At 37.1% G+C, this 12,297-nt stretch overlaps 2 protein-coding genes across 7 annotated transcripts; both read right to left on the minus strand.

Annotated features, from left to right (window-relative positions):
• Positions 1-507: 507 nt before the first annotated feature.
• LOC111790762 (cell division control protein 48 homolog E) lies at positions 508-6,060 on the minus strand. The gene is made up of 9 exons (XM_023671804.2): positions 5,856-6,060; positions 5,552-5,717; positions 3,511-3,739; positions 2,510-3,276; positions 2,202-2,423; positions 2,015-2,086; positions 1,635-1,916; positions 1,119-1,478; positions 508-1,008 (listed from the first exon to the last, which is right to left on the minus strand). Exons 1-9 carry the CDS (start codon positions 5,882-5,884, stop codon positions 721-723), a joined length of 2,415 nt encoding a protein of 804 aa, XP_023527572.1. The 5' UTR covers positions 5,885-6,060; the 3' UTR covers positions 508-720.
• A 661-nt stretch (positions 6,061-6,721) lies between these two features.
• Positions 6,722-12,295, minus strand: LOC111791799 (TSL-kinase interacting protein 1). 6 transcript variants are annotated; one of them, XM_087121855.1, is made up of 16 exons: positions 12,074-12,292; positions 11,853-12,008; positions 11,244-11,293; positions 11,090-11,164; positions 10,928-11,010; positions 10,806-10,853; positions 10,598-10,707; positions 10,168-10,252; positions 9,783-10,062; positions 9,332-9,469; positions 9,043-9,185; positions 8,719-8,957; positions 8,297-8,636; positions 7,575-7,994; positions 7,342-7,467; positions 6,722-7,232 (listed from the first exon to the last, which is right to left on the minus strand). In XM_087121855.1, the coding sequence occupies exons 2-16, from the start codon at positions 11,870-11,872 to the stop codon at positions 7,089-7,091; spliced, it is 2,301 nt and encodes a 766-aa protein (XP_086977981.1). In that variant the 5' UTR covers positions 11,873-12,008; positions 12,074-12,292; the 3' UTR covers positions 6,722-7,088. The 6 variants fall into 6 exon arrangements, 5 of the variants coding, with proteins under 5 accessions (XP_086977981.1, XP_086977978.1, XP_086977977.1 ...); XM_087121852.1 differs by having other exon boundaries at positions 6,722-7,271; positions 9,332-9,466; positions 12,074-12,290; XM_087121851.1 differs by having other exon boundaries at positions 6,722-7,271; positions 12,074-12,288.
• Positions 12,296-12,297: the final 2 nt, after the last annotated feature.

The raw sequence follows: 12,297 nt of genomic DNA on the forward strand, positions 1-12,297 counted from the left end.
AATAAATAAATAAAAAAAAAAGGGGGGAAAGTGGGGAAAATGAAAATAGGGTTAGTAGCAATCTGGTGAATGAAAGAGGGACCCATATGTAAGATGAACACGTGCAATCTGCAAACGTTGAAAAATAAAAAACCCTAAAAGAGGGATTTTTATATAATTGAGGATCAAAGCTACAACTGGTGACAATGTTGTTATACGTACGAACCAAGCTTGGCTTTTTCTAGTGCTCATGCACGTGTGCTTTCACATAAAATGTCCCCACACAACTTGTTATGATATTCCTTTACAACAATTCCTTTACACAATTTGAATGGTTGTACTTACTGAATATAAATCCATTTACCCAGAAATTCTGGGAAATGAGGTAATAAGCACATTTTGGTGTCTCGTGTTCTGCTTTGTTTTGGGCAACACAAATCAATGGATTTGATCATTCAATCTTGCATGCTCAATCTTCAAATTGTTCGGCTTGACTAGCCACTCGACAAAGATTAGGTATATCAAGAATGATGTAAATGATAATCTTAATCAAATAGAATCTTTTCAGTTTTTTGTGTAACCCATAACAAAATTATGGATAAACAAAATGATTTCTTTCCCTCCAATGGTTTGGATTCACGACTCTGTCCAATCAAAAGTGATCCACATGATGAAGCTTTTACCAAGTTATATCATGCTATCAAGTCTAAGCATAAATCGGGTTGGAGCCTAAATGACGTACTAGTTATAGAGGTCATCTTCATCAGCCCCACCAGCAGAGGTTGCAAATGGGTCAGATGCAGTTGATCCTGAGCTCTGCTCGAACCTGAATTCGGCTCCGAACCCTCTTGACTGCTGAAGTGTTTGTGCAAATGCCTGGTATTTGCGGATGTCCGCGTCGCTGACACTCCTTCGGGCATACTTCATGGATTCCTCAAAGTGAGCAGCCTTGATCTCGGCGACTTCGTCATCGGCATCCTCCTCCATGGCCTCAGGGTTCTCACTTTTCCTCCTCTCCTTTTCAATGTCCTGCAAAAAGCATCGATAATGATCACTACTGCTGGCTTTTGGGGGTGTGGGGGAGGGGTTGGACTGCAAGCATAAAGAATAAGAAGTCTATTTGAAAGTAAGAGAAAGACCTTCTCGATGTTCTCTCTGATAGCATATTTGCAGGCACGCTGACAGATTTCTGTAATATCAGCACCACTGAAACCTTGAGTGTACTTGGCAAGGGCTCTGAGTTCAACATCTTTTGAAATGGGAGATTTCCTCAAGCAAGCCTTGAAAATTTGAAGACGAGATTCTTCGTCGGGGAGAGGAATATAAATCAACTGGTCGAGACGCCCGGGACGTAAAAGAGCAGGATCTATAATGTCTGGTCTGTTGGTGGCACCAATGATGAAAACAGTTTTCTTTGCTGACATTCCATCCATTTCTGTAAGAAGTTGGTTCAGTACACGATCAGCAGCACCTCCAGCATCCCCAACACTGCTACCTCTCTGCAAGTAATTGAAATGAAAAAGAAAAGGTCTAAGAACCCACAAAGGAAACTAAGCTAATATTTGCATATATCCATATGACTGCTAGATTATTCCTTCTGTTAAATACTAAACAGAAAAATGAAAAGATCTTCATCCATAAACAATGCAACGCACTTGGGTAGCAATTGAGTCGAGTTCATCAAAGAACAAGACACAAGGAGCGGACTGGCGAGCCTTGTCAAAGATTTCGCGAACATTGGCCTCACTCTCCCCAAACCACATAGTGAGCAACTCTGGGCCCTTAACGCTAATGAAGTTTGCTTGACATTCATTTGCAATGGCCTTTGCCAGAAGAGTCTTTCCACATCCAGGAGGGCCATAGAAAAGAACTCCTTTGGATGGCGACATCCCAAATTTCTCAAATTTCTCAGGATGTTCAACTGGATACTGGACCGTCTGCATAAAAGCAACAAAAAGTGAACAAAGATTATCCATGTGAAAATTAGAAGGGTTCAGAGAAGTATTGGGCAATACAAAAAATGTTATTGGTTTACCTCTTGAAGCTCCCTCTTAACATTCTCAAGACCTCCAATATCCTCCCATGAAACATTAGGTACTTCAACAACCTGATCAACAAAGCTCAAGCCATTAGGGTACATCCAAAGGAACGGTCTGAAGGGTGGGTGAAATGCAAATACATTAGCAGCACTGGCAGTCGTTTGAATATAAATGAGTACTTACCGTTTCACGAAGAGCTGATGGGTTGCTGGTTCCAAGAGCAGTCTGAAAGTGCTCATTTGTAACTGCCATTGAGTTGAGTATCTCAGCATCTATTGAGTCATCTTCCAAGTCAATTACATCCATCTTCTCTCTAATGCACTGAAGAGCAGCCTCAGTACAGAGAGCTGCCAGATCAGCCCCAACATAGCCATGCGTGTCTTTAGAAATCCTCTCCAAATCAACCTAAATAATATAGATTCACAGATTTCGATTAACACTTAGTTATCACCAAAAAAAAGAAGAAAGAAGTAAATTATTGGGGAACTGACTTCTTCAGCGAGTTTCATGTTTTTAGTATGAATTCGTAGAACTTCTAGACGCCCAACTTCATCAGGAACACCAATGTCTATTTCCCTATCAAATCTTCCAAATCTTCTCAGAGCTGGGTCGATGCTGTTGGGTCGATTTGTAGCCCCAATGACAATGACATGTGCACGAGACTTTAATCCATCCATGAGGGTCAGTAGCTGCGAGACAATCCTTCGCTCAACTTCCCCATTGGTCTTCTCTCGTTTGGGAGCAATGGAATCAATTTCATCAATAAAGATAATAGATGGTGCATTTTTCTCTGCTTCCTCAAAAGCTTTTCTGAGGTTACTTTCACTTTCACCGGCTAACTTTGACATGATCTCTGGTCCATTAATACAGAAGAAAAATGCACCAGTTTCATTGGCAACAGCACGTGCAATCAAAGTCTTCCCAGACCCAGGGGGTCCATATAACAAAATTCCCTTGGGTGGCTTCACACCGATTGACTTAAATAGTTGTGGATGCCTCAGTGGCAGCTCGACCAATTCACGAATCTGAGCCATTTGCTTCCTAACACCACCAACGTCATCATAACCAACTTCATCTAATCTATCCTCATCCTCCCTTTTCACAGGCTCCCCGTCACAAAAGATCTCAGTGTCTGGGGCTACCACGCAGTATTCAGCAGGATCAGTCTCAATAACCTTGAACTCTACACTCCTCATTCCCCCTCTCACAAGAAAGAGGTCACCCTTCCTCAAAGGGCGATATGCCTCCAAGAAATAGGCTGCAAATAGAAGATAGTTGGACAGTCTTGATTACAATATTGTAAAGTACTGGTTGAAATCAGAAAGCTCAATCATGCATGCATGTGCCAACAACAGATAAATGAAATGCATGAAGCCCTCAAAAATGTTCTGAAAATTCTTATGCGCATGGGAGAGAAGAGAGAAGAAATAGGATGTCAAACAAATGAATCCGGCAGTGGTATGAATTATGAAGTTAAAAATAGGAAACTTACGTTTCAAATAAGCGTCAAAAAGATTTCCAGTAACCCCTTCAATAGTATCATCCACCGGAAGAATGTGTACACGCTTTCCATATTTAACATCAGCACATTGGTGAACAGAGATAACATCACCAAGCCTAACCCTAAGATTGCTTCTCACGACCTTGTTCATTCTTATTTTAGGTTCATCACATGTATCATCAGCAAGAGCAATGCATATTGTGTCTTTCCTCTTCTTACCCTGAATCCCAAACACAATGTAAAAATTTATAGAAAATAAGAATAACTGGGAATTAGTAATCGCAGGTCCCTCACATTAAAAAAAAGAGGGGAAAAGAAAACAATCATAAATCTCCAACATGCATCTACTTTTTAATCTAGAATGAATGTTGCAGCAAGTTGAATATAAAGACAAGCAACGAGGTATACATATATATTTTTTTTCATACAACAAGTGGGAGTAACAAGTGAGTATGGGGATTTTTCTGTTCAGAAGGTTCCAATATATTATTACCTTAGGGTCGGCTTAAAAACGCTTGTAACTTTCACCCCAACCATAGACATGCAGGACATGATGAAAAGATAGAACCCTGCCCTTATGGATTGTGTTCCCTCACTCTAGGCTACCACCTTAAATAAGCCCACAATTGTTTTTAATAACGAACAAAGATGCCAATAATGGACCAAAAGAACAAGGAAGAGTGGTGTTCTAAGAAGTGGATACGGAACAAGACACCGCTAAAATCTATGACACACCCACAAGGACATATTATTAAGTTATACATTCTAAGAAATATAAATAATTATTTATAAGAAGAATATTTAAAGTCAACAAGTTTATACATTTACATGCATAAAAAATGAATTGATATATTTCATTCCCAAAATTTATCAATTTTTTCCTATATTATTATTTGTGCCTATTTATCATGCTTAAACAAGTGTTTAATACTTGCCAATTGATTTTTGTATCCACATTCACTCTTACAACTAGTATTTAACACATATCTATTGTGCTAACAAGTGTCTGAGTGTCCAACACATGTTGTACACGAACCCATGAGCCACGTACCTCTTAGGCAGTGTAAATATGCTTGAAAATGAAGTAGCTTATGACTAACACGTTACAGCATACAACAAGTCCCAAGATTCTCTCTTTTATTAATCTTAGTTTCACATTTCCAAGTACCTAGTGTTTGCTCAATCGGAAGAGTAGAAAAATCTAAAATGCAAATTTAAAACCAATAATAGCTTTATAAGGTAGTTAAGCCATCCTGAATCATAGAAAACCTGAAACATTTAAAAGACATCATATTTTCATAGCAATTCTAAAAGCCAAGAAACAGTTATCGATGATGAGATGAACTAAAAGTAAAAGTCAAAAAAATTAATAATAATTGGCCACATCTTCGACATTCCACAATTTTGCCAAAAACATCCTCAACTTCTCCAATATATTTAATATTTCCACCATTCTTCAACTTATTTATGTCTATATCTGAAACAATCAGGGGAATTTAGCATGTCCCAATTACTGATTACTACCTTAGATTTAGTGCAAAACATCCAATATCCAATATCATAGAGATGAAATAACGACTTTCACAAACTCTTCGAAAATGTTTCAGATAGAGGACCCCGCGGAGTACCCACAAACAATTGATTGAATTGAAATATGTTAAGACTCAGTACTCGCATTCACAACTATTAGCAACCTCGAGAAGAACTCGCATACTAAAATGGAGGAAAAGTAAAGGGACTGCTATGTATATGATTAAATTTCACTATCTAGAATAAGTGTCAAATAGAAACTTAATAGCCCAAAAGAAACAAAATAAGATTCCCCATCCGGAACGAAAATGGTATATCCGGATCCTAGGGTACTCAACAAGCTTAAAACCTCAAAACAATAAAAAAGAAATTCCCAAATCCATATGGAATAAACAACCGGAAGAAGAAGAAAAATTCCAATAAATCAGAAAAATTTGCAAAGAATCCGAGGTAAACAGCTAATCGAATGAGAATCATCAAACAAAATGCGCGGAAGACCGACCTTAATGAGGATCGTATCCCCACGGAAGAGTTGAAGCTTCTCCATGGTATCAGGATGAAGAGCGACCACCGAGTTATCATCGTTGATAGCTTCATCGACAACAAGTCGATTTGGGGCCTTCTTCCGCTCCAAAATGGCGGTGCTGAAGTCCCTCTTCGTACCCTTGCTGGAGAAACACAAAACCGGCCTCAAATTTCAAGAAGATCATAAACAAACACAAGAGGAAAAGTAGCATTCCAATGAGAACTAAATCCTAGAAGATAATGCGGATCTGGGAAATAAAAAGGGAAAAAAAGGGGCTTACGAGTCGGACGATTCGGGTTGATTGGCCATAATCAGCAGAAACGGAGGGACAGGCAAAGAGAATCAGAAGGAGAAAACTTCCTCCGAACTTGCGATACTGAGAATTTGGGTGAAATGCTCAGACGATTTGCGATATTTGTAGCAGAAGAAGAAAGATTTCGGCCTTTTCTTGTTCGGAAAGAAAGGTTTTTGATATCTACACCGAACGGTTAATTAAACTGTTCATCTAAAAATTTTAAGAATATACATTTGAGTTGTCAAGTATAACGAAATATTTAATAATGATAATTATTAAATTAGGGTAATTATCATATCTTCTTCAAGATTCACATATTTGGAACTTAAAAATTAAAAAAAAAAAAAAAAAACAAAAAAACAAATTTTTCCCTTCTACCAAAAATATAGTTTAAATATTATAATTTATTTTTATAGTTTGATTATAAAAAAAAATAAAAAAAACAAAAAAAAAAACTCCAAACTATTTATAAATTTTTTTATTGAGTATGAAATTCCAACTTAATTTATAATTTAATAAAAAAGAGCTAGAAATAATTATATATATATATATATATATATATATGCAAGTTCAAAATGTGAGACATATTGTTCATTTGAAATGTCAATAAATTTAAATAAATTAAAGGGCAAATATGAATGATAAAATATATATTATGTATCGTTAAAAGGATCTTGAATTTTCAAAAATACATATATTAATTTGTTGAGATATCTACCACAAGAAAAAAAAGTAATAATTTAGACCATGAAATACTATATCTATATCTATTAACATTGTTTTAAATTTTAAATTTTCAAATTAAAAATCTAATCTCAATCCGAGTACAGAAAAATGAAAAATCCATAGCAGGAACTTAAAAGAAGAGCAATTTGAAATTTTGTGAGTTGGGTTGAAGATGTTCTTTCTCATCAGCTTTAACTGTGTACAATTTACAGGAACTGAACACACAGCCCTCATTAAGAACACTAAGAAAAAACGTTAGAAATTAAGTGGATTTTCCTTTTCCATGTCTATTTTGTACAGAAGCAAAGAAATTTTTAGATACAAATCCATGATTGTGAACTACTCACGTGGGCAGCACCGAGCTTTGGCTATGGCTGAATTCTGGATCCAAGATTACAGAATTGCTTCTTTTCTTTACTAGTTTCTGGATTCGAAGGCGAACTGCTTCGCTTCCATCTTTAAAAAAAATCTTATGAGGAGGCTTTCTGGAGATCAACTGTTGAATGCTGATGGTTCTTTCTTGTCGAACCCGAAAAAGGAGCAACTTTGAAATGCATCCAAGCTGCTTGCTATCAAACGGTTTAAGCTGCTAAGGCTGTCCCCTAAAATTAGTTCCTCGTTATGGTACTTGTTAGTCTGTGGAAAATCCAAATCCAACGGGCCTAGAGAATCAGGCTGAGAATAGAAAACAAAACATAAGTTATCTTTGGATTTCTCGAACATAAACGAACATAAACGAACATACCCAATAAATGTCTGCTAGTTCGTCGATATTGTTTGTCTCCGAGATCTGTGGATTAGCCTGACACTCGTCCTTTGGATCTCCTTGAATGTGATCCTCACTAGGGCTGCACTCTGATCTAGGTAAATCCTGTGAAAAAATTGAATATATTAGAACTAGATCCACTTCCAAGCAATCATTTTTCATACACCAGCTGAGGTTATGTTGTTTATACAAGGCATTTGCCAAATACCTACTTCAGTCATGTGGCTGGATCCCATGGAGTTAGTTCTAGCAATATGTCCGCAAGCTCGGACAGATGAGAATGTGAACGAACTAGAAACATCGTGAAGGATGACTGGATTCTTTTGAAATGAGAAGGCATTGCATGTCTCTTCGGCATCAAATATGGAGGATGCATGAGACAGCAAAGTTGGATGAGAAACTGTCTTATTTTGCTGTCTGGATATATGAGCAGCAATTGCAGCATCAAATGAATCACAGCTGAATGGGATCTGCTGAAGACATTGGGTGCCTTCGGCAAGAGGAGTGACAACGCAGTTGGCATCCACATCCTGAGAAACTCCTGAAAGTAGGTCTCCAATGCTTATGTTTGTAAGGCTGTCAGCCCATTCCCCAGCTGATAAGGAAGTCCCATTGCTTGACTTCAGGTCATCCTAGTTATTCAAAGATGAAACAGTCAATTCAAAAAAAAAAAAAAAAAAAAAAACCAAGCTTTGTCGACAAAAAATGAAGAGATACAAGGGGAATACAAAAAAAACCAACCCCAAAAGGAGCCAAACTAAAGTAATACATATAAGGCAGCTAATCATTTAACAGTTTATTAGAACAGTGATCATCAGTGAGAAAAGTACAGAGCAAGGCAACTTTTTGACATCAGAACATCAGTAGATGACAGTACAATACCATTTATAAACAGAATATTGTCAACCAAAAATAGTTAAGAGAAGAAAAATACCACATCCTCAGATCGTTGGATGATAGTTGTATCAGCAACATTCTTTTTATCCCACGACATATTTAATGCAGGATTAGAGGACCTTGGAAGATCATCATTTGGACGTGCGGATATGGACCTCTCTGTCTCACTGGGCGCAGTAGGAGTTGACATATTTTTACTCAATGTACCTACTTCATTCTTATTAAAGTTCACAGGTTGAGCATCAATTGATGCTACATCCACAATTCTTCCCTCAATATCCCTGGAATCCATGACATGATCATCTTGAATGCAGTATGCTGGTACGGAAGTCTGTAATTCAACAGACCCATGTTCTGCGTTGCAACACCAACCATACCTTCAAAAAGATTTCAGGTCAGTTATGTTGTTAGTCGCTTATCTTTTTAAGTAGAATGCCAAAAAGGAAAAAACAACTAAACCTTAAACGAAAAACTTGGGGCCTTCCAATTGTTGCATAGACATCACCGGCACTCTCAAAAGAGTCTTGCGCCCATCTCTGACAATCTGCCAGGCTTTTCCTCTGGATACTGTATGGAAAAAGCATAAGCTCTCCATGAGCAGCACTTGAGTTACCCCATTTACGACTTAGATGCTCTAAAACTGATGAAATTTTCTTGCGAGTACTGAGAGTAAGCTCCAAATGTGGATTATGTTTATCCTGAACAAAAAAACGACCCCAACATTGTTGTAACCTCAAAATGCTTAACATATAAACTGATTGATGTAATCTCTATTAGTCTCACCAATTCCAAGGCTCTACGAGTACCATCATCAATTGGGAATAGCTGAAGCTTCAGCTTTGTAGAAGCAACATCAATCAAGGAATTTGGCTGAAGAGAAGGCAATAGAAGCAAGGGGCTCCCAGCAGGATCAGTACTCTTTTTCCCTGGAAAAATTTTTAGAGCAGCTAGTCACAACAGTGAAGAGATTTAACACATTTTCATTATCCTTTAACACGGATAGATTTTGCAGACTACCTTTCATATAGAGTTTATAACAATTTAAAAAGAAAATTAAAAGTAGATGACTTACCTAGAGTATTCTGGTCACGTAAAACATTCTCATCAGTGACATTGCGCTCTAAATGCTCAGCAGCATCAGCAACCAAAGAAACACCTGCTATTGCAGCTTTTTCCCATTTTTTATATGCAGCTGATGACACACCTCCTTCTAAAAGTACAAATATCCAATGTATAAATATTCTCTTGCTTAACATTAATTGTGCAACCCCAAATACATAGGAAGTTAAACATCTTTTTTCCCTTTTGATAAAATACATAACATCGTAGTTTCATCTTCTCGACAGTTATTTTCCGATAAAAATCCATTTTTGGATCAATTTACTAACCTGATCTTAGATAGCACATTCAAAAAGTTGGACAAAGGATATAGCTAAGAAAAGGAGAAATTTAATAGAAAACTTATTAATGTACTCAATCTTCTAGAATAAACCAACATAACCCTCTCAGAGAAGAGCTCGCACCTGATTTTCTTCTCTGCCTCGATGGTTTGAGGACTGTGGGATATCCACCATTGTTTCCACGGTTAATACCAACATTCAAATTGCGTTTTGACACAGTTTTTCTAGGGCCCAATTTTGGAATGTTTTGAGTGTCAACTAAAACTAACTTAACTGCAAGCCCATCATGCCCTAAAGCTCTACTCTGATTTGAGACACCATTGGCTATTGGTGGAGGGCAGTTTTCTCCCTGCAACGGACGTTTTCTTACAGTCTTCTTCCGATCTTTCAAAAGTCGATGCTCCTTCATGTAAAAGTGAGTTGGTCAGTTCATCAGCACATGAAGAAGAAGAGTTTCAATCATAGAAAGGCACCAAAGGATGGGATGGATTAGATAGTTCTGACTAACCAACGCTTCAACAAAAATCTTGAAACGCCGTGGTTTCAGGTGAAGTTTTGAAGCTTTGCAACTATATTTTTCCAGTAACGACCACCTGTTGGACATGCCAAATACAGTGAGAAAAATCACATCTATGTTATACTATTTTTCTCAAAATAGATAGCTTTCTTATATGACTGAACAGTGAAAATTATAACAACTCGTTAAATTAACACAGAAATAACAAATTCGCTCAAGTATCAGTCTGACTTCTCCAGATGCAAAAAGGCCAACATTCTCAACAATGATGTCATGTGACATTATGGCAGAATCCAAACTAATTTTCATAACTTTTCACACATAAACCCAGCAATCAATCAAATGAAAATAACCACCCACATTTGGAAAGCATAGGTAAGATTGAAGGAATGGCAACAGAATAACTAGTAATAATTATTACCATCGAAGCATTGCAGCATTAGTATCCTTAGAGTTTTTTGCATCCAGACATAACCCAGGAGCCAACAGTTTATTCATACGCCTTACTAGACGGTAATAATAATGTCTGACCTGTTGAAAAAAAATTGAAGAATATATATACATAAGAAGGGATTAGAGTACAAGTCCAAGGATTAACTTTCCAACAGAAGACCGTCTATAACAAGCACCTGGTCCTTGTTTTTGCTTTGAACATGACAAGTGATCTTTTCAAAATTCTGCACAGAAAATATGAAGCAGTCAGGAGGCATCCACAGTAACAAATATACAAAGTAAGGCGACATCTACATGCCTTGCCAACTTGCCGTAATGCAGTGAAGAAACTTTCCTCCTCTTCACGTGTCCAAGCAGCCCATTGTCGAGTAGGCCTTTTGGCTGCATGAACCAATAAAGAATAATTAGAGGCAGGAAATTTGTCAGATTTAGAATGTAAAAGAAAAGGTCAAGAAAGTACCAGGCGGTGGTTCTATAACATGATCGGGAGTTGATGCTGCAATGCCTTGATCTCCAACATGGGCAACGAAAGTCTCTGAATGAAGATGTGTCTCAGAGTTGGAGGAGACAATTAAATCTGTCTGCATTTTATATTTTTTAATGAACTTATTTACTCTTGTCCTTCATCGACTTCCGAATGATGCTCCTAAGCATCAGAAACCAACTGCAACAATGGGTAATCGTTTCAAAGTCAAGAGGAATCAGATATTTTCTTATAGACAAAGGGATTGAAAAGAGATAACTCATTCGAGAAAGAATGGCACTCATAAATAGAATGTCTTTATCCAAATCTAATCATTTATAAGCATCAGGAGAAGCCCCCAAAAATGTTAACAACGGTAGAGTTTTCTACAGGGTTTCACGCTCCCAATAATTAAGAACAAAAGTAGAACATACAGAGTAGCTTCTTGCGTTCATCAATTCATAGATCATCAAATAGAATAAACTGGAACAAGTACAAGTACAACAGAACTCATGATTACTCATATATAGCCTTAGCAAGCATCCCTATTTATCCAAAATCCTGTCGCACAAAAATGCTAACAAAACCTAATTGCAGTAATTCAATCAAATACCTACCCCAAATGAACTTATAACTCACATACTAAAATTGAGTAAATAACCGAACTTCGGATAGAAACTCATTATTGCCAGGCGGCTGAGAATTGTCAACTGATTCAAATCGCTTAACCCGAAATTAAATCCGAATAACAATCACTCACCTAAACCTTGCATGAAACATCTAATTAATCAAATTGCGTTAAAATTCCTCTAAACCAAACTCCTAACAGACAATTGAAAAGAAAGATTCTAATAATCTCCGCTCCATTTTAGGTCCCCAGAGATGATTTAGGGTTTCGAACTGCACCCATGGTCAACTGAAAAAAAAAAATCTCCAGAAAATCAACAAACGAAACGAAATTGTACACAAAACTGACAATACCTGAGAAAGATTCGAGAAATCGAACAATCTGTAACGCCAAAAAGCTTCGAATATTAGACGAAAACGATGAGAACCGGAGAAAATTTTCCGACAGCCGTCTACAGTTGAGGAATGAGAAAGAACAAAAGAAAAATTAAAAATAAAAATTAAAAATTAAAAATTAAAAAATACTTTGTGAAAAGGGAAAAGGGGGAAAAACAAATTATTAAAAAAAATGTGTAATT

The sequence above is a fragment of the Cucurbita pepo genome, chromosome 3, assembly GCF_057944985.1.
Source record: "Cucurbita pepo subsp. pepo isolate OVF chromosome 3, ASM5794498v1, whole genome shotgun sequence".
Lineage (NCBI taxonomy): Eukaryota > Viridiplantae > Streptophyta > Magnoliopsida > Cucurbitales > Cucurbitaceae > Cucurbita > Cucurbita pepo.